This window comes from Panthera uncia (genome assembly GCF_023721935.1).
Source record: "Panthera uncia isolate 11264 chromosome B3 unlocalized genomic scaffold, Puncia_PCG_1.0 HiC_scaffold_1, whole genome shotgun sequence".
Taxonomy (NCBI): domain Eukaryota; kingdom Metazoa; phylum Chordata; class Mammalia; order Carnivora; family Felidae; genus Panthera; species Panthera uncia.
The window spans coordinates 47,584,317-47,606,852 of record NW_026057582.1 but is presented as its reverse complement, the minus strand read 5'-3'; the positions used below and the strand labels follow the sequence as shown (position 1 = coordinate 47,606,852).

Sequence of the window (22,536 nt, the reverse complement as noted above, 5' to 3'; positions counted from 1 at the left end):
TTGCTCCTTTTTAAATTGTCTTTTTTTATTTGTAAGATAAGTTTTTTTTATAGGATAACTCATTAGAAAATTATTTGTACTGCAAGTATATTTGCTTATTTTGCCTTTTTTACTCCCTGAATGATATCTTATGATGAAGAGATGTTCCTAAATTTAATGTAGACCAGTTTATCAACTATTTTTTACGGTTAATATTTTTAAGAAAAGTGTCCTGCCTAATAAAACTCTGGTTACCAAAGATTATGAAGATATTCTTCTATGCTATCTTACAGAAATTCTGTTTTACCTTTTACATTTACAGCTATAATTTACAGGTTGGTTTTGTATATGTACGAGGCAGTCCATGTGGATATCCAGTTTTGGTTTCATATCATTTACTAAACAAACCTTCCCTACCAACTCTACAGAGCCAATGTTTGCATATATCAGGGCTTAATATATATGGATCTGTTGGTAGATTCTCATTTTTCTCCCTTGTCTATCTGTCCATTCTCATATGAATACTGCAATCTCTTATGTACTATGGCTGTATAATATAGGTTTTTGTAACTGCTTCAGCTTTTTCCTTCTTATTGAATATTTGTCTTGACTATTCTTGATCCTTTGTATTTTGACATACATTTTGGTATATGCTTACCAATTTCTATAAAAAACATCCCAGGATTTTGACTGGAATTGCATTAGGTCTATAACATGGGTGAATTGATACTTTTCTAATATTGAATCTTCCAAATTATGAACATGGTATTTATAAATTTATGTTGACTGATTGAGGTTTTCTTAATTTTAGTTTTAGGTCAGGTTCTCCTAGAAGCAGAACCTATGGCAGAGATTTGATGTCACGATTTATTGAGAGAGTACCATAAAGGAGAAGCCTGCAAGGTCATTTGAATGAGGGTTGTAGGATAGGGAAGGGGAAAGAGCAGAACAAGATGTAACTTCAGGTAAAGTGTAGCTTTGGTCTAATCCACATGGGACTCTAAGCTGCGAATTAACAGGGGTGGTTGTTTCTGTTATCCCCAGGGTCAGAGGATAGGTTGGAGGAAGGTGACATAACCTTCTAGGGGTGATGGCTTTGGTTATCCAAGGCTAAGGAGAAGGGAGACAGCCAGTGTTTATAGCAAGAATTATTTTTTAGTCTTTTCAAAGAACCAACTCAGACTTTGTTGATTACCTATGCTGAATGTTTTCTATTTTATTAATTTCTGGTTTTACCTGAATTATTCCCTTTCTTCTGTTTTCTTTAGATTCAATTTATTATTTTAAAAGTTTCTAGGGATGCCTGGGTGGCTCAGTCGGTTTTAAGCACACAACTTTTGATTTTTGCTCATTCATGATCTCATGGTCATGGGATCAAGCCCTGTGTTAGGCCCACCCAGTGCAGAGACTCAAAACAAATAAACTTTAAACAAAATTTAAAAAGTTTCTAAGATGGTACTTGAATAATTTATTTCAGTATTTCCTCTTTTCTAATTTATTCATGAAGGCATACTCCACTGAAGCCACCCTTCAGCTGCATCCCACATTTTCAAATGTATTTTATTATTCAGTTCAAAATATTTTATAATATTGTGACTTTTGGGGCGCCTGGGTGGCTCAGTCGGTTAAGCGTCCGACTTCAGCTCAGGTCACGATCTCACGGTTGGTGAGTTCGAGCCCCGTGTTGGGCTCTGGGCTGATGGCTCAGAGCCTGGGGCCTGCTTCCGATTCTGTCTCCCTCTTTCTCTGCCCCTCCCCTGCTCATGCTCTGTCTCTCTGTCTCAAAAAAAAAAAAAAAAAAAAAAAAAAAAAATTGTGACTTTCTTGACCTATGGGTTATTCACAAGTATATTTTGTAATTTTGATACATTTGGGGATTTGGTTATGTTTGGCATTGATATCTAGCTTAATTCTATCATGATCTGAGATTTCTCTCTGTACGATTTCAGTTTTTGAAATTTATTCAGACTTGCTTTATGTCCCAACATATGGCCAATTTTGGTATATGTTCCATATGCTTGTAAAGAATATGTTCCGTTTTTGGCATAGTGTTCTATTTATGTCAATTAGGTCAAGATTACTCATGCTATTCAATTCTTCTATATTCTCACTGATTTTTCTCACTGGTTGTTTTATTGGTTACCCAGGGAAGAGTATTACAATGTCTCATCATCATCATTGTGGAGTTATTTCTATTCTAGTTCTGTCAATCTTTGCTTTAGCTTTTTTAAGGGTATGTTATTAGGAACATACATCTAGTAATAATTTAATTTTATATCTTCCATGTGAAATCGATCCTTTTTTTTTATCATGAAATATCCCTTTTGTTGATTAATAATGCTTCTTGACTTAAAGTCAACTTTGTCCATGTCCGATATTAATACACCTTTGTTTTGAATAGTGTTTGCATGATGTATCATTTTCTATTCCTTGACCTTCAACGTTTCTGAATTCTTGTATTTAACATATATCTCATTAGCAGCATGTAGTGGGGTTTTGATTTCTTTTCCAGTACTACAACCCTTGTCTGTTAATTGTAGTAGTCTAGTTAACTTAATGTGGTTATGATATATTTAGGTTTAAATCTACTTTCTTACTATGTTCTTTTCTATTTGTGTCATCTGTTTCTATTTGTGTTCTTTTGTCTCTACTGTTTTGCTTTCCCTGACTTGCCTGCTGGCTGTGTCTCCAGGGGAAAAGTGGTGTTGAATGTCAGTTTCACCTCTCTGAGATTCCCTCCTCTCTGGGATCTAGACCACTCAAGACCTCACTGCCTTGGTAGGTCTCTGACATCTTCACAGAAAGGTTTTTAAAATATTTTTTTTCCAGCTTTTCTAGCTGTCTTGGGCAAAAGGCTTGGTTTGTAACAATTCTATTATTAGAAATGGGGAATCTCCTAATATTTTTAAGTTTGGAATTTAATTAAAAATGTCATATAACCTTAGTTTAATAGGTACATTTATGGTTTAGAAATGTAGGAGTTCTGTAGTATCACGTTGTCTTTAAGAACCACAGCTCTGGCGTCAGACTTGCTGGCTTGATTTCCAGGGCTGTCGTGTAACAGCTGTATAATCTTGGACTAATTGCTTTTAAGGACTAAACACTTTATCTATAAAATGGGGGTAATAATAACCTATTCCAGATTACTGTGATAACTAGATAAATTAACATATGAAAAGCATCTATAATATAATAGTTCCCAGGACAAAGTAAGCACTGAGTGACCATTAACTATTTTTGTATCAGTGGAGTGCCTTTACTCTGAATATGACTGTTAAATAAGAACATGTAGGTGGCGTGAGACATACAAATAGAGTGAAAGGCATGGGTCCTCACTCCCAAGAACTTCCTGTCTAGTTGGGGAGACAGGAAATTAATAGTGGGTATAAAACAATGACAGGGATTTCCATATGTCACTTTGGAATCAATTTCATTACTCAAAATAGGAAGGCAGCGTGACACGGTGGAAAAAACAGCATGGGCTATGGAGCCAGACAGATTTGGGTTGAAATTTGGCTTCTGCCACTAACCAATTATGACCTTGGTAAGTTATTTCCCTGCTCTGAGTTTTCCCATTTTTATATAATGGGGTTGATACTGCCTACACTTGTTTAGAAGATTAAATTAAGTAAGATAATCATTGCAAAGTACCCAGCTGCTGGTGGGCACTCAACCAATGTGTGTTCCCCCCTTCCCATGTTTTCTATTGCAAAGTAGATTAAGGTAAGTGCTAGTGTGGGATCCAGAATAATAATTTCAGGGAAGGAAGAATTCAGGGAAGAGAAGGGTTTCGTGTGCAGGTATGGTCAGTGAAGGCCATAAGATAGGATCTAAGTTCCTTTCTTGAAGGTAAGGGAGAACAGTTAGCAAACACAGAGGGGAGGGGAGAATGTGAACCAAAGCACGTTGTGGAATGGGGCAACTGTGTGTTATAAAATACCTGAGAGTCATATAAGGCTTCCATGAAATATCTTGCATACTTGTCATCCTTTTAAATCCTCATAGCAACTCTCTGAGTTTGGCATCACTGCCTCTACTTAGGAGCTGAGTGAAATGGCGGCTCAGAGGCTTCCCCAGCTGTCACACACCCTATAAGAAGAGGAAATGGGACTCAATCCTACATCTTCTAACTCTAGGCAGACAGACTGGAATTGTGCAGCCTTTGGAATGAAAGATTGTGGCCAGATGTGGATGGGCTTGCAGTCAAGATAGAAGTTCCTTGTTTTAAGTAGCTTGTGTGGTAATGCCAAAGCTTTGTGACAGTACGTTTTGCATAACTGGTCTTTTAAGGATATTTATTTGGTGGCATTCCAGAAGACAGGAGGCAGGAAGACCAATTAGGGGCCCATCACTGTAGTCTGGGCTAGAGGGGATGGTGTGACCGCTGAGTCTCAAGGGTCTAAGTCTCCTTACCTCTGGCTGGTAAGGAATAGTGGGAGTAGATTGACTTGGGCCTGCTTTCTTTTTATGCCTTTGGACTTTGAGATGAACTGCTGAAGGGCTTCTCTTACTGAATTTCCCTCAGAGGAGTCCTGATCCCAGGGGTGGCAGAATCAGACGACAAACACAAAAGAAAAGAAAACAAAACAAGAAATCTTGCCCTTAGTTATGGGTAAGAGGAGGGAAAAGGAAGAAGGAACATGAGAGGGTGTATTAGGATCTCCAGGTTGCACCTGAATGCAAATCACTTGCCATGAGACCATGCAAGAAATGCAAGCCAAACAAATCCCATGAAAACATGGAAGTTTCCTGAAAACAGCAGGCCTACACCAAAATTGTGAAGCAGACGTTTGTCTGTACTGGACCCAGCGTACCTTTTCTGTACCACTTTCTCTATAGTGACGGGAATTATTTTTTAAAATCAGGAAACCACATTTTTTTAAGTTCATTACATTTAGAAAGATGCTGTTCTCTATCACTACAGTTCATAGCAAGAGACTACAGTAAATGATTTATGCTAGCTGGCAACTCTAATTTCTCCATACCATAAAGGGGCAGTGATATGCATAACCTAAAAATTGCTTCTACAGTGAATATCCTTCTTTTCTTTTTTAAACTATGAAGCAGTTGTTTGTCTTTCCTGGCCCCAGCCTCCCTATGCTGTACTCATCTCCTTCCTTTGGCAATGCCCCATTTATTACATTGCTCTTTCCTCCCCACTCCCCTCGTAGGCACAATGGAGGAATACATGTGATACTTTTCTGGCCTTTTCTCTTAGCAAATCTATTCCAAGGAATAAAATCTGAACGAAATTCAAGTCACACTAAGATGAAAATGACAGATAATAGCTTACCATTTACGCCAGGGATATTTGCACAGTAGATTCATTCCATCTTTAGCAAGTAGGTACCGAGCGTCTGCTAGGTACCGGGAACTTTTCTAGGTTCTGGGAATACCACCAGTTGGAAGAAAATGGTGGCCTGACCTCCTAGGAAGTATATATACTTGCTGGAGAGACAGAAGGCAAGTACACAATAAGCTGATTCTCAGGAGTGAGTAGTGCTGTGACAGGGAGTGACTGGGTGGTGGGGAAGCGGGGGGTAGGAAAAACCTCTCTTAACTGTCATCTGACGTGAGACTTGCATGATAAGGGGCTGTCATGGGAAAATCTGGAGGTCTTGAGTTGAGGGAAAAGATAGGCAGGGGTCCTGAGATGGGCTCAAGCCTGATATATTCCAGGAACGGAAGGCAGCAGGGCCTGAGGGTGGACAGGAGTGGGCTTAGTGAGAGGGCAGAGACACAGCAGCCACATTCTGTAAAGCCTCGAAGGCCAAGGTAGTGCCTTTCGAAAATGTGAAACAAAAGAGTGATATGACACAAACTGCACATCAAAACTACCACCTTGGCTTCCCCATGGGAAGTGGATTATAGCAGCCTGAGGCTAGAAGCAGGGAGCCACAACAGACTGCTGGCACAATCCAAACAAGAGGAGAAGGGTAGATTATGCTGGGTGACAGTGGGAATGGAGAGAAATGAATGCATTGGGGATACAGTTTGGGGGTAGGGTTAGAATTTTGTGACAAAGGTACAATATTGCTCAGGGTTCCTGTCTTTTCCTCATATTCAGTTGAGATGGATGTTTTTTAGGACATGTAAACGAATTTACTTATTGATTTAATAACAATGTGGTAAAAGCTAATTAGGCTAGCCTTCTATTTACTATAATTTGCCACTGAAGAGGAAATTCAGTATGTTTAGAATGATAATTTTTATATTTGGAGTCCTGTGGTCATTGTTAAAACCTAAATTGCCCTTTTAAAGCACTGCAACATTAAATTTTATTCAACAGTTTCTAATGTTTAAATCCTTTAAAAAATTATCTATGTATTGTATACTTTCATCAGAATTTTTGACTAATCAGAATATTCTGTTTCACACCTAAACCAGTAAATTATGTTCACCATAGAAGCAATTTTTAGATTATGCATATCACTGCTTCTTTACAAGTGTGAAGAAAAAGAGTTAGGGGTGCTATTTGTATTTTAAAGAAAGATAGGAAGCAAAAACAACAAAACGTTAACAGTGATTATCTGTGGATGGTGGGGATTATGTGTGATTTGTTTCTCCTTTCTTCCTTTTGGTATATTCCAATTTTCCTACAATGACACGAGTTACTTTTAAATTCATGAGGTTTTTTTTTTTTTTAAAGTTTATTATATGTAGTAAGTTGCTATTGTCTACATTACTAAAATTCATGTAGGAAACTAACAAATGACACAGATATAGGCCATGTTTTAATTTTTTTTCCTTTAAAAAAATAGATTTACCGGAAACTTCCAGGATTTTTACGCATGCTTATGGATGCCCTGAGAAAAGACAAAATAGTCTTCCCTAATGATGAAAAGTAAGCTAATGATGAAAATATGTCATTACTATATCTGTGGGATTCTGGGAGGGGGTTAACTATCATGTGACTTACTGAATGGGTAGATGAAAATTTTTAGATGGGCTAACGTGTCCACAAATATTTAGTATTTGATATTTTTCCTCATGTCTGATTTTATAACTTCACCAATTCAGTACTTTCTCTGAAGTCGTAAAGGGAGTTGTAGATTTAGGGTCTATCAGAAATCAGGACCTTTTAGGGGCGCCTGGGTGGCGCAGTCGGTTAAGCGTCCGACTTCAGCCAGGTCACGATCTCGCGGTCCGTGAGTTCGAGCCCCGCGTCGGGCTCTGGGCTGATGGCTTGGAGCCTGGAGCCTGTTTCCGATTCTGTGTCTCCCTCTCTCTCTGCCCCTCCCCCATTCATGCTCTGTCTCTCTCTGTCCCAAAAAAAAAAAAAAAAAAAAAAAAGACATCAGGACCTTTTAAAAGGAGCTCTGGGGTCTAGCCTAACATTACTTGGTCTAATGACCAAAATTTGGCAGGTTAGCTCTTGCAGCTGGAGAAGGTAAGAGTGCCTCCAAATGGGCCGTTGTTATCAGTCCTTTCTCTATGTCAGCACAACTGAGGGATCTAACCTTCCCAGGAGTAACAGTGAGTCACTGGGATGGGGTAGATGAGTATCAGAATTTGGGGAGTACTGTTTGAGAAAGTTGCTAGAGTGAGGAACAAGTCTTCTTCCTGCTGTAGCCTTTCTGAATTACTAAATCAGGAGGTTGACCAGGAAGCTGATTAAACTTGTTGATCACGTGTCCATCTGTACATTTATGGGGGAAAGTAAAACATTGCTACAAAGAGTTCTCTTTAGTCCTGTGGTGGTTCTTGTTATTTTTGGGTTTTGAGTTGTTTTATTTTCTTTTATATGGTCTTTTAATTAAAATATTCCAGAAATTATGAAATAAGGTAGAATAAAGAAAAAGATTAGGTCCTTTTAAGTATAAAAATTCAGTGTTTTTAGTATTTTTCTTCTTCATTATTTTAAAAAATCACATAGAAATAAGTTAAATTAATTAAATACTTAATTAAATTGTCTGAGTAAACAGAAGAGAGATAATCTTGCCTGGAAAGAAACAGTTACTATATGAAGTTTATTATGTACAAAGTTGTGGTTCCTGGGAGAGAAGGAAAGAGAGATCCTGTATTTTAAGGCAAACCTCAAGACTGTTCTTCTTCTACTTGTCCCTAGTGTTAAATCCCTGTCTTCTCCCCTTCTCATCATACATGGTGAGGATGACAACACGGTGCCTTTGGAGTTTGGAAAAAAGGTAAACTAAGCCCAGTGCTGACTGAAACATGCCATGCTTATTTCACTATTCTCTCATCTAGCCACAGTCTGATTAGAGCCCACAGGAGGGTCTCTGACATTATGAGGGACTCTCTCCACCCCTAAATAGCCATGCTGCCTGGCGTATACAAGAAGCATTAGTGTGCTGTGCTACTTAGCTGAAGGTGTGTTTGTGGTGGACCCTGGTTCCTCATCCATGCATCTGCAGGTATAGAAAGATCCCAGGCCGCTATGGGAACCTCCATGTAGTCTCTCCCACAGCAGCTCTAAAAATGGGATGTCAATAAACAGAGATGGTCTGTTGCAGTTCCTGTCCCCATGCAGGGAGGGTGTTGGCAGAGAAGGATGACGACCCGTCAGTGTTTCGCGTGAGCTGTGCAGCTTTCAGTTCCTCAGTTGTAGAGGCAACCAGCTGGGGGGAGGGAGTGGAGACTCCCTCGTCTCTGACTTAATGGGACTACCTCCCCAAGATGGCTGCTTCTGTACCCTCTTAGGAAAATTAAACTAGAAAAACACCACCTTTGATTGTCAGCCTTTGAGTCTCGGTCTTTCTGTCCCGTGCAGCTCTATGAAATTGCACATAATGCATACAGGAACAAAGAGAGGGTCAAGATGGTGATCTTTCCTCCTGGTTTCCAACACAACTTGCTCTGTAAAAGCCCCATGCTGTTAAAAACTGTGAGGTAAGAGTTGCTTTACTAAATGTGATTATTTTTCCCTTCAAGGCAATTAGGGCTGCTCTGGCTTACTTAGACAAGGAAGTAGAGAAGGCATGTGAGCTGACCTAGGTCCTTTTTTTTTTTGCAGAGATTTCCTGAGCAAGCAGTGGGCATGAGGGCTGAGAGGGATGGAAATCTACAGTGAAGACTTGGTCTGAACACCACTGATGATATATATTTTTTATGGGAAACTGCACCGGGCTGCTTGGATGAGCTGAAGTCACTGACATTTCTACAAGTCACCTGCCATTTTAGTAAGGAGGGAAAGCATGGATGCTAGGTGTTATTGAAAGTTCTCATTTACCTTATCTCAGTTTACTTTGTGGAACAAACTGAAACCTCACTGTAGAGAATCAGAATTTGGTAAAATTTGGATCCCATCTAAAAATGTGCAGTTATTAAACATCCTGGGGATATTTATGAATAAGGTGGTCTGTGGTTGGGACTTAAAAGTGTAGGAAAGGTGCTCCGATGTAGTTAAATACCTTGTTTTAGTTTAGTAAATTTAAATGGAATTAAAACATTTCAAGTATTTCCTAGCTTTTTGAATAGCACTGGGAAAAGTTCTAGCATGCTACTCAATCTGCCATCAAATAACAAGTTTTGGCACTCATGCAGCTCTTGTAAATTGACACTTTATTTTTAGCCCTAATACAGTCTTATACTTTCTTCCCAATGCCCAGAAATTCTTAGATTATTTGCTAACAAAACAAAACAAAATCAAAGAATGTTGTAAAAGTGTTTAAATCCAGTAAGAAGCTATTTTTTTTCTAGAGACAATTTACAACTTACTTTCCATTGGCTTTGTTCACCCCATTGCTAGATTCACTGGATAGGGAAATCTTGAGATCTGAAGGCTCCATGTTCCAAATGTCCCTGGCATATTCCTTAATTGTTCGGTCACTAGAGAATTTCCCTGCAGCAGCTATGTTTTTGAGTACCATTGTGTTCCAGGCCTTTGGATTCTGTAAACAACACATACATATATATGGCCCACAGCCTGAGTGCCCATCAAACTTTATGACAAACGCTAGGCCAAGTATACCCAAGCACATTTCATGGAGAAAATGACAAGAGTAAGTTGTAGTGAATCATAAATATATTTCTTTCATGGCTGAGAGCTAGATAGGGCATATTGTGCTTTTCTCCTATTTAGAATATATTTAAGAGTGAAAAAAAAGTATTTTTCATTTTAAGAGAAATCATGGATATAAATTCCCTAATTGGTAATTGTTGCTATGGTTACAGTGTTCTGGCATGCAAGCCATATTTCCCATGCTTTTATTTTTTATTTTACCTCCCTTTAGACAGAACATTCATTGTTTGCTAGATGCCATGTCAAGAGATTTAACCTGTGGCTGACATCATAGTTTGAAAAACTCTAGAATGACAGCTATCATGCAGCAAATAATCTAATGGGAGAATGTATTGACCTACTTCTCTTTTTTTGTTCTTTCTGAAGGAAGATGCTCCAGTAGATTTATACTGAATCCCAAATGTTCCATTGGGATTTCAAAACAGGATCAATTAAGGCCTTACCCTTAATAAAATATATAATATCCAAATTTTATAATTTTTATACAAAAGAATACAAGAAGCTATTTATTTTACACTCTCATGATATTGTAAAGAACTCTGAAAGTTCATTAAAAATGACCAGAGCATGATTCAAAGCCATTAGCAATGTATCATAAGCATTTAGAAGAAAAACTAAAACTTCCATTATTCCACAAGTACTGCAAAACAGAGTCTAAAATCAGTTTATTCAGGCTTTGAAAACTTACTAAAATAAGAGGAAAATAAAAACCTTTTTTCACTTTTTTAAACTATTTAAATTTATAATGAATAGACTTCCCAACATGTTTCTAAGCCTAACAATATGATTATTGTTAAGAGTAAAAACTGCAATTTGTACAAACGAACAAGAAAGACTGAACCAAATGCAGGGCCTTGAGATAGGCATCTTTGGATATGGGCCAGAACATTAGCAAAGAGATCCATTGTGCAAAACTGACATTCACATCTGTCCTTGCCCTTGTTCATATTTTCCTGTCTTGCTCTATTTATATTTCTTTTCCTCTGTAGCCATTCTACACATAGCATGAGTTGAGATCAAGAGGAAAGAGCTTGAGTTGGCCACTTTCTTTCGCCTGTTTTGAGTTCTTGGAGGCAGGTAGTGAGCCACTCAGCTTAAGGACTGCCCTTCCTTGCTTAGAGCCATTAGCTGGAATTTACTGTGGTCTGTACATTTTTGGGGGACTGGATATGATTCTACCAGAAGATAAGGTCTGTAAAGCAGCATGGGCTTTGATCTTATTTTAAAACCCCAATGGGACCCATGGGATAACTGTAGGAACTACCTGTCACCTGTTTTGGGAAAGGAATAGAAAGAAATGTTAGTGAAGCATGTTTTTGTTGGAAGTAGTCAGTCATGTGTCCAAAGGGCAGGAGAAAATTCTATGGAAACTTGCTGTTCTGCTGTATAAAGGCTTTTGAATTAAAGGGCAAAAATGGAGACTATATGAGCGAGGGAAACCATGCCCAGAAAGCTCAAGGGCATCAACCTCAAGAAAACCATCCTGGAGTCCTGGCACAGAGCCAGTCTCCTGTATCTACTCTTCTGTAGTTCCAGCAATTACTGAAAGTCTTTCTTATCAGAGATGATCAACCTCTCTATATTTACTAAATTTCCATTTTTATTAGCATTTACTAAATGCTCCTAGAGGGCTAGGCTATTTGAAGATGTATAACCTTGCATGTGAAGGGTTACTCACATGGCTCTAGCTTTTTTTTTTTTTTTTCTTTTTAATAAAGCCCAGTCTTTCTTGTTCCTTTCTTTTCCTTTTTAAAATTCAAACATGAAACCTCCCCTCTTTCTACATATTTGTATCGTACAGATAGCCCCACTCCATGGGTAGTCCAGGAGAGGTACTTATTGTGCAATTTTCCTGGACTAGGGGTCAGTCCTTGACCTAATTAACTGAGGCTCAGCCTGAGAATCATCTTAACAAGTTTTCAGACACTGATGGTGATCCCACCCACTACTGGGTCACCACCTCTCAGAGTGGGGCTGGCAGCCGTGTTTTGGAGAAGTTGCTCCCGGTGACTGTGATGTACACTTTTGGTGGTGAGCTCTAGTCCAGTGCCTGCCACCAAGGAGTCCCCAAAGCCTCTCTGTCAAATCAACGAGTTGGTAAAATGCATATTTAACTTGGCTTTATAATCTTAGCTTCCAGGCCATGCCTGCTATATGGTGGGTGTTCAATAAATACTGAATTGTGATATTTTTACTTGAATATTAAAAAATTCAAAATTACTACTTACATGTCAAATCTCAGCCTCTGCCTGAATGTGACAAAAGCCAAGTTTTGATTTGAATAACCTAGATAGTTGTCTCACTTCTCTTTTTGGATTGATAATGGGGCCCTATTATTTAGATTTAATAAAAAGAAACAAAAATTTTAACCATAGTAAACTGGGTCCTTTTATAGGTCTCATCAATGTACTTACCATGTACAGCTGGCTGACTTTTTCTTGACACTTGACATAGGCCTCATAGTCTGCAAAGACTTTAAACCTGTTTTTTGTGATTGGAAGGAAAACACAAACCAACAAAAAGCTTCATTAAAATATGTGTGCTAAGATTTTACTTAAAATTCTGTTTTACTTAATGTCAGGTATGGCTGGTTCACCAAACTTACATTTCAATTCACAAGAATTTTAACCAGCTTCAACCTTTATATGGTTCTTTCCACAGATAAGAATGTCAACATATGGATGTTTGTGAAAGCTGGGTATACCAGCAGAAAGAGAAAAAGAATACCAGATTTGTGGGTCTTGTTCTTAAACCTTCCTAGCTTGGTTAGTAGAGAATATCTAATATTTCTTTCTAAGAGTAGGTTAGCTTCTCAGATCACAGAGCATTCTAATTACATGGGTGTGTTACAGCTGGTTTAAGATATTCTTGTCCACTTTTCATGGCTGAAATACCATCTTCTTGTGGGAACTCACCTGTCATGATAAAATAGCATGTTGATTAAGTCTTTGAAGAGGTCCGGCTGTTTGGGAGAAAAGAAGCCATTGTCAATTTGATCAATCACAAGCTTCAGCTCTGGAAGTGCCTCATAATATTCTTTTGCATCATACCTGTGAGATGGGAGTGGGGATGATAAGAAAAAGGTTAAGTTAGTATATGTGATTAACAATACCCTAGACAGGTGACTTCCAGGGAAGATGATGCAACAGGAGGACCCTAAGCTCACCTCGTCCCACAAATACAGCTAGGTAACACCCACATTAGTGTAAATAACCCAGAAAATGACCCAAAAACTGACAGAACAGACTCTCCACAGCTAAATGTAGAGAAGAGGCCACGCCAAAGAGGGTGGGAAGAACAGAGACATGGTTGGGAACTAAAGTGACCCATGGGACTGTCTTTAGGAGGGAAGGATGCTGTGGGCATGGAGAGGGTAGAGAGACAGACTCTCACACAGAAGAACCCACATGAGGAAGACAAATCCCCATAACATTTGGCTTTGAAAACCAGAAGTGTTGAATTTTGTGAGTTCTTATAATCAGCGGGGATTACCACCTGGGATTTTAAAAATCAGCAGGCTGGCTCTGGGAGAGCAATAGGAAACCAAGTCCCTGACTTTAAAGAGATAGTACAGTAAACAGCTCTATGGAGATACAGCATGGAAGCAGAAGTTTGAAAAACACCTGAGGTAAACTGGAGGAATGTCAGTTTACTAATTTGAGAGCATGTACTAGAGGGGCAGGGGTCTTTGGGAGGCTTCTCTAGGAACAAAGGAGCTGGTAGGTGCTATTTCCCTTTCCTGTCCCCCAGCTTAGCCACATGGACACCTACAAGAACAACTGCTGTGCCAACACTTGCTCCTTAACTTGCTAACAGTGTGCCCAGCCTCCATGTTCCCCTGCAGATACATCTCACCAGCCAGTCTTCTGCTCCAGGTCCCCTCCCACAGCAGACCTGTGCAAACCTTGCTGGCACTGCCCACCTTGCCCCCGTGTTCTCCTGTGGTCCTGCTCCCTACAGTATGCTCTTGGCTGGAGCCCATCCAAAGTGGTGCCACAGGCAGGGCAGTGTGCAAGCAGCCCCCAAGGGGGTCAACACTACTCCAAAGTGACTTTTGCCCCAGGGAGAGGGAAAGAGAACCACATACAACAATCCAACTGCAGGCCCAGCAGAGGGCTGGGGGCAGACAGCTGGTCTGACTACAGTCCCCACCCATCAATAAAAGCTTCTCAGGGGACAACAGAGGGAGAGTACACTGCAGCTGCGACTACAGCTCTGGAAAATACCTGGTCTGACTCTACTCAAGCTCAAGGCAGCCCCAGACTGGCCCACTAATGACACAGGGACCAAACCCTGCCCACAACAGGCAAAGAGCCTTGCAGACACCTGAACTGGAGGAAAATGTGGCTCAGCCACAACATAAGGGTGTATGCAATACACACAGGAGATACCCCTGAAGTACCAGGTTCTGGTGAACAGGGGACACTGCACTATAGGGCACTACTGGACCTCTTTTTCACAAGGCCACTACTATCAAGAGTGGGAGATGTAAGTGACTTTCCTAATACATAGAAACAGACACAGAAGGTTAGACAAAACGAAGGACAGAGGAATATGTCCCTAATGAAAGAACAGAACAAAATCACAGCAAGAGACATAGGCAAAATGGAGATAAGTAATATGCCTGACAGAGTTCTAAAGTAATGGTCTTAAGATACTCATGGGAGTTGAGAAGAGTGCAGGACCTCAGTGATACCATTAACAGAGAGAAAACATAAAAAAAACAGCCAGAGATGAAGAACTTAATAACTGAAATTAAAAGCATACTAGATAGAATAAATAGTAGACTAGAGGAAGCAGAAGAAGGGATTAACTTCTTGGAGGACAGAGTAATGAGAAGCATCTTGTAGAACAGATGAGAGAAAAAAAAAATGAAAATAGATTTAGGGAACTTAGTGACTCTATCAAGTGTAATAACATTCACATTATAGGGATCCCAGGAGGAGAAGAGAAAGAAAATGGGACAGAGAATTTATTTGAAGACGAAATAGCTGAAAACTTCCTGAATCTGGCCAAGGAAACAGAAATCCAGATCCAGGATTCACAGAGAGCACCCAACAAAATCAATCCAATGAGGTCCACACCAAGAAACATAGTAATTAAAATGGCAAAAAAATAGTAGTAAAGAGAGAATTTTAAAGGCAGCAAGAGAAAAGAAAACAGTTACATACAAAGGAAACCCCATAGGGCTATCTGCTGACTCTTCAGCAGCAACTTTGCAGGACAGAAGGGAGTGGCATGATATACTCAAGTGCTTAAAGAAAAAAAAAAAAAAACACACACACACACACAGTCAAGAATACTTTATCATTCATTATAGAAGGAGAGATAAAGTTTCCCAAACAAAAGGGGGTTAAAGGAATTTATGACCATTAAACCAGCCCTACAAGTAATGTTAAAAAGGATTCTTTGAGCGGAAAGGAAAGACCATAAGTAGGAGTAAGAAAAGCAGGAAGCACAAAAGCAGTAAAAAAAAGTATATCTATGAAAATCAGTCAAAAGATCCACAAAATGAAAGGATGTAAAGTATGACACCATATACGTAAAATGGAGGGGGGGGGAGTGGAAAGAGTAAAGAATGGGTTCAAACTTAAGTGACTGAACTTTAATAGAGATGGCTACACGTGTAAGATGTTATATACAAACCTAATGGTAACCACAAATCAAAAACCAGTAATAGATATGCAAAAAATAAAAAGGAACCCAAGTATATCATTAAAGAAAGCCAACAAACCACAAGAGAAGAGGACAAGAGAAGAAAGTAACAGAGAAGAACTATAAAAACAACCATGGGGCGCCTGGGTGGTTCAGTTGGTAAGCATCTGACCCTTGGTTTCAGCTCATGTTGTGATCTCATAGTTCATGGGTTCAAGCCCCATGTTGGGCTCCCTGCTGACAGTGCAGAGTCTGCTTGGGATTCTCTCTCTCTCCCCCTTTCTGCCCTATCCCTGCTCATGCTTTCTCTCTCAAAATAAATAAACCTGAAAAAAACAATAACAACCATAAAGCAAGAAACAAAATGGCAATAAGTACATACCTATCAATAATTACTTTGAATGTAAATAGACTGTTCCAATCAAAAGACACAAGATGATGGAATGGACAAAAAAGTAAGACCTATCTAAATGCTCACTACAAGAGACATACTTTACACGTAAAGACACATGTAGATTGAAAGTGAAGACATGGAAGAACATTTATCATGCAAGTGGAAATGAAAAGAAAGGCAGGGTGCAATACTGACAGCAGACAAAATGGACTTTAAAACAAAGTCTGTAAAAAGAGAGAAATACTACATAAGCATAAAGGGAACAATCCAAAGAAGATATAACAATTGTAAAGATTTACGCACCCAACATGGGAATACCCAAATACATAACGTCGCTATTAAGAAACACAGGAAGTAAACAACAGTAATCCAATAATAGTAGGAGACTCTCAAACCACACTTAAATCACTGGATAGAGCATCCAAACAGAAAATCAACAAGGAAACCATGGCTTTGAATGACACATTGGACTAGATGGATCTAACAGATATATTCAGAACATTGCCTCCTAAAACAGCAGAATACACATTTTTTCAAGTGCACATGGAACATTCTCTAGACTAGATCACATGTTAGGCCACAAAATAAGTCTCAATAAATTTAAAAACATTAAAGTCATACCATGCATCTTTTCTGACCATAATGCTTTGAAACTAGAAATGAGCCACAAGAAAATATCTGGAAAAGCACAAATACAAGGAGATTAAATAACATGCTACTAAACAATGAATGGGTCAACCAAGAAATCAAAGAGAATAAAAAATACATGGAGGCAAATGAAAATGAAAATACAGTAATCCAAAATCTTTGGGATGCAGCAAAACTATTTTAAAAGGGAAGTTTAGAGCAATACAGGCCTATATCAAAAAATAAGAAAAATTTCAAAGAATCAACCTAACCTTACATCTAAAGGAGCTAGAAAAAGAAGAGCAAGCAAAGCTCAAAACTATTAGAAGGAAGGACATAATAAAGATCAGAGCAGAAATAAACAATGTAGAAACTAAAATAACCCAACAGAACAGATCAATGAAACCAGGGAATCGTTCTTTGAAAGTATCAACAAAATTGATAACCTTTATCCAGACTCATCAAAAAGAGAGAGAGAGAGAGAGAGAGAGAGAGAGACAGATGACTCAAATAAAATCAGAAATGAAATGAAAGAGGAGAAATACCAACCAATACCACAGAAATACAAAAGATTATAAGGGAATATTATGAAAAATTATATGGCAACAAGTTGGACAACCTAGAAGAAATGGATAAATTCCTAGAAACGTACAAATTCCCAAAAGTGAATCAGACAGAAATAGAAAATTTGAACAGACTGATTACACACAATGAAATTGATTCAGTAATCAAAAGACTCCGAACAAACAAAAGTCCAGGACCAGATGGCTTTACAGGTGAATTGTACCAAACATTTAATGAAGAGTTAATACCTATTCTTCTCAAACTATTCCAAAAAAATAGAAGATGAAGGAAAGCCTCCAAATTCATTCTATGAGGTCAACATTACCCAAATATGAAAACCAGATGAAGACATTACAAAAAAAGGAGAACTACAGGAGAACTAGTATATCTAGTGAACATAATAGATGCAAAAATTCTCAATAAAGTTATTAGCAAAACAAATCCAACATTATGTTAAAAAAAATCAGTCACCACGATCAAGTGGGATTTATTCCTGGGATGCAAAGATGGTTCAATATTCACAAATCAACCAACAGGATACATCACATCAACAACAGAAAGGATAAGAACTCCATAGAGTCATTTCAATAGATTCAGAGAAAGCATTTGACAAAGTGTACCATCTATTCGTGATAAAAACCCTCAACAAAGTAGATTTAGAGGGAACATACCTCAACATAATAAAGACCTTATACAAAAAACCAACAGCTAACATCATACTTAGTGGTGAAAAACTGAGAGCTTTTCCCCTAAGATCAGAAACAAGACACTCACCACTTTTCTTCAACACAGTACTGGAAGTCCTAGCCACAGCAGACAACAAAAAAGAAATAAAAGCCATCCAAATTGGTAAGGAAGAAGCAAAACTTTTACTATATTCAGATGACATGATATTACATATAGAAATCCCTAAAAACTCCACTAAAAAACTACTAGAACTGATAAATAAATCCAGTAAGATCACAGGATACAAAAATCAATATACGTAAATCTTGCATTTTTTTAAAGTTTATTTATTTTGAGAGAGAGTGTGTGTGTGCGTGTGAGCAGGGGAAGGGCAGAGGGAGAAGGAGAAGGCTCTGTCAGCACAGAGCCCAATGTGGGGCTCGATCCCACAAATCATGAGATCATGACCTGAGTTGAAACCAAGAGTCGGATACTTAACCAACTGAGCCACCCAGGCACCCTTAATCTTGCATTTTTTATACTAATAATGAAGCAGCAGAACAAGAAATTAAGGAAAACAATCCCATTTACAATTGCACCAAAAATAATAAAATACCTAGGAATAAACTTAACCAAGGAGGTGAAAGACCTGTACTCTGAAAACTATAAGACACTGATGAAAGAAACCGAAGATGATATAAGCCATTGAAAAGATATTCCATGGGCATGGATTGGTAGAACAAATATTATTAAACTGTCCATACTACCCAAAGCCATCTACACATTTAATCAATCTTTATCAAAATATCAACAGCATTTTTCATATAACTAGAATAATCCTAAAATTTGTAGAAAACCAGAAAAGACTCTGAATAGCCAAAGCATTCTTGAAAAAGAAGAACGAAACTGAGGTATCACAATCCTAAATTTCAAGCTGTACTACATAGCTGTAGTATTCAAAACAGTACAGTACTGGCACAGAAACAGACACATAGACCAATGGAACAGAATAGAGAGCCCAGAAATAAACCCACGATTATATGGCCAATTAATCCTTGACAAAGGATGCAAGAATATGCAATGGGAAAAAGTCTCTTCAATACATGGTGGTGGGAAAACTGGACAGCTACGTATGAAAGAATGAAACTGAACCACTTTCTTATACAAAACACAATAATAAACTCAAAACAGATTAAGGACCTAAATGTGAGACCTGAAACTGATAAAATCCTAGAAGAGAGCACAGGTAGTACTTTCTCTGACACTGGCCATAGCAACATTCTTCTGAGGCAGGGGGGAAAAAAGCAAAAATAAACTTTTGGGACTACATCAAAATACAAAGCTTCTGCACAGCAAAGGAAATAATCAACAAAACTAAAAGACAACCTAGTGGATGTGAGAAGATACTTACAAATGACGTACCTGAGAAAGGGTTAGTATCCAAAATATATAAAGACTTATACAATTGAACACCAAAAAGACAAATAATCCAATTAAATATGGACAATTAAAGGTGGCCAACAGACCCATGAAAAGTTGCTCAACATCACTCATCACCACGGAAATGCAAATCAAAACCACAATGAGATATCACTTCACACCTGTCAGAATGGCTAAAAATCAAAAATGTAAGAAACAGCAAGTGTTGACAAGGATGTAAAGAAAAAGGAACCCTTATGGACTGTTGGTGGGAACACAAACTGGTATAGCCACTGTGGAAAATAGTATGGTGTTTCCTCAAAAAATTAAAAATAGGGGCGCCTAGGTGGCTCAGTAGGTTGAGTGTGCAACTTCGGCTCAGGTCATGATCTCACAGTTCGTGAGTTTGAGCCCCACGTTGGGCTCTGTGCTGACAGCTCAGAGCCTGGATCCTGCTTCAGATTCTATCTCTCTCTCTCTGCCCTCCCCTGCTCACATTCTGTCTCTGTCTCTCTCTCTGAAAAATAAATGTTAAAAAAATTTAAAAAAAAAATTAAAAATAGAACTACCATATGATCCAGTAATTCTACTACTGGGTATTTACCCAAAGAATACAAAAACCCGAATTCAAAGGGATATATGCACCCCTCTGTTTATTGCAGAATGATTTACAAATAGCCAAATTATGGAAGCAGCCATGAAAAGAATGAAATCTTGCCATTTACAACATGGATGGATCTAGAGAATAATGATAAGTGAAATAAGTCACTCAGGGAAAGACAAATTCCATGATTCCACTCATACGTAAAACTTAAGAAAAAAACAAATGAACAAAGAAAAAGAGACAAACCAGAAAGCAGACTCTTAACTAGAGAGAATAAACTGGCTGTTACCAAAGGGGAGGTAGGTGGGGGGATGGGTGACATAGGTGAAGAGGATTAAGAGTACACTTCTCGTAATGATCACCAGGTGATGTATGTAATTGTTGAATCACTATACTGTACACCTGAAACTAATATAACACTGTATCTTAACTATACTGGAATTAAAAAACAAACAATAACAAAAAAGATACACTAGATACTATATTACCTGTAAAAAATGCACTCAGAAATATTAGCACTTATAGAAGCCATTATGGAGTTGAACATGGGTATAAATAATATTTGACTAGATCTTGAAAATTTCCCCCCTAAATTTGATTAGTTTCTTATAACTGGAGACCCAAAAAATAGTAAATAATAAATATAATCTAATCTGGTAAAATACAGTAAGATTCATTTCAAAAGGACTTTACAGCTCTAAGCAAGTATTGTATTAAGAGGACCAGTTGCTTTTTGGACCCACAGATCCCCCAAATTTGTTGTTCTTTAGCGGAAACTCACTTTTAAGGGCCAGGAAGTATATCCAACACCCTCCAAATTTTTGGATCCCTATTCATTTCTTTGGGCAGAGCTCCTTATTTGTTTTAATTCAGATTAAAAAACGTATCTAGATATTACGTGAAACTAGTATGATTGATTCGTGGGTGCTTCTGTATATCCATACCTATCCTCTACCACATTTTAGTCCATTTCCCTGAAATCTTAAAAGAGCACTCAGTGGTTTAAATTATAGGCAAAAATTTTAGGAACTGGCTCATCTTTTGATCAAAGTCAAAATCATAGATGCAGAAATGAAAGCTCACTAAGCCCAGATCTTCAGTGGCTGATAACTAATAGCAAGGACCTCATGTACCTGTGCCTTAGCTCCTTTCATGTTCACTTGCTACGTTTAATAAAACTAACCTGTGGCCAGGAGGCTCCTCTGATGCATGGGAGATTTTCTGTGGCCACATTTCATGTGACCCAACATCAACAGGATACCTGGGTGGGCAGGCACTCTCCTGGGGGTGGAGGGCACCCACCCAGTAAGGAGGAGCTGCTCTCTTACCCTTTCTTGTCCAAAGCAGCCACATCATCTACTCTCATGCCAAAGATGAACAGGTTCTCTTCCCCAGCTTCTTCTGCCATTTCCACATTGGCCCCATCCATAGTCCCGATGGTCAGGGCCCCATTCAGCATGAATTTCATATTGCCTGTCCCTGAGGCTTCAGTGCCTGCGGTGGAAATCTGCTCCGACAGATCTGTAGCTGGAATGACTGCAAGCAAGGCGTATTAAAATCAGTGGATTCTGTCTCTCTAGACCTGCTTGTATTGTATCTGAGCATTTATCTACCTGGCCTGTTTTGATCATTAAAGTACTACACGTACATCAAAATAAACATTCCTATGGTATACAGAAGGATGGATCTCACTCTTCCCCTGGACTCAGGCAACTGCCTTTATCCATTTTTGATGTGCTATCTGGGTGGTTATTGCCACAGTGCTAAATAACTATATGCTTATACTACTCTTTCTTGGACTGGAAACTCTGAAGAGTATCTACTGCTCTCTGCTATAAAAGTTGATATTACATTTCTCTCTTCTCTTCCTCCCAGTTTTTGTTATGGTTTTATTTTTATTTCTTCTGCTTTATAACTTTATAAAATATATTAAAACTTTTCTTTATTGAACTTGAAATTTCAGCCTCTCCTGACTCTCCCTTTATAATCTGAGGAAATTGGATTGTCTGCATTCCTTCCTCTTCTCACCTCCTCCTTCCCTCTTTCAGCCCTGAGCACCTGTGGTGTGCCTGGGGCTAGACACCAAGCCTCTGACCTTTCAGCCTAATTTACACACAAATTAGTATTGCCAGAAGGTCCCTTTTGACCATTTTGACTTCAAAGGTCAGGATGAATTCTCTGTTTTACTTTGAAGGCTTCTTTGTGGATTAGCTATATCTTCATTTGCATCTCTAGGAACCTGGCTCTTTTCTCTTTATGCATACAATGTTAAACAGCAACTTCAGAGGACCCAGAAATACCTCAAAAAGAGAAAGGTCTGTTTTCAGTTTGGGACTTGGGTGAATGCACAGTTGGCATTTGCAGGTGGATGGTGCTTTGTGAGCACATGATGCAAATAAGCAAAGGTCCCAGTGGTAGAGAAAGGGATGTTGGCTTTCTGCCAGCCTGACTTTCCCCACGTGGGAACTCCATGCGTGATCAGTGCCCATCTAAGCACAGGTAAGCCTCATGCTTTGCAGCCTGATGTCTGTCCTTACTCCTTGTTGTCATGTACACAAATGACAGCCCTTCCTCATTCCACGAAGTGACCAGAGGACTATCAGGGGCTGGGGAACTGGTGTTCTATTGCAAAACTGGAGCTGGGAA

At 38.7% G+C, this 22,536-nt stretch overlaps 2 protein-coding genes across 2 annotated transcripts in view; one reads left to right on the top strand and one right to left on the bottom strand.

Moving 5' to 3' along the window:
* ABHD12B (abhydrolase domain containing 12B) overlaps positions 1-9,427 on the top strand; it is a 29,777-nt gene extending 20,350 nt beyond the window's left edge. Inside the window, exons 10-13 of the mRNA XM_049612793.1 lie at positions 6,741-6,823; positions 8,048-8,126; positions 8,711-8,829; positions 8,954-9,427. Coding sequence (XP_049468750.1) covers positions 6,741-6,823; positions 8,048-8,126; positions 8,711-8,829; positions 8,954-8,981 — 309 coding nt within the window. The 3' untranslated portion in view covers positions 8,982-9,427. The remainder of the gene's footprint in view (positions 1-6,740; positions 6,824-8,047; positions 8,127-8,710; positions 8,830-8,953) is intronic.
* Positions 9,428-9,482: 55 nt separating this feature from the next.
* PYGL (glycogen phosphorylase L) overlaps positions 9,483-22,536 on the bottom strand; it is a 44,015-nt gene continuing 30,961 nt past the window's right edge. The window contains exons 17-20 of the mRNA XM_049612792.1: positions 21,219-21,426; positions 12,877-13,011; positions 12,376-12,442; positions 9,483-9,830 (exon numbers count right to left, since the gene is read on the bottom strand). Of these exons, the coding sequence (XP_049468749.1) occupies positions 9,654-9,830; positions 12,376-12,442; positions 12,877-13,011; positions 21,219-21,426 (587 nt within the window). The 3' untranslated portion in view covers positions 9,483-9,653. The remainder of the gene's footprint in view (positions 9,831-12,375; positions 12,443-12,876; positions 13,012-21,218; positions 21,427-22,536) is intronic.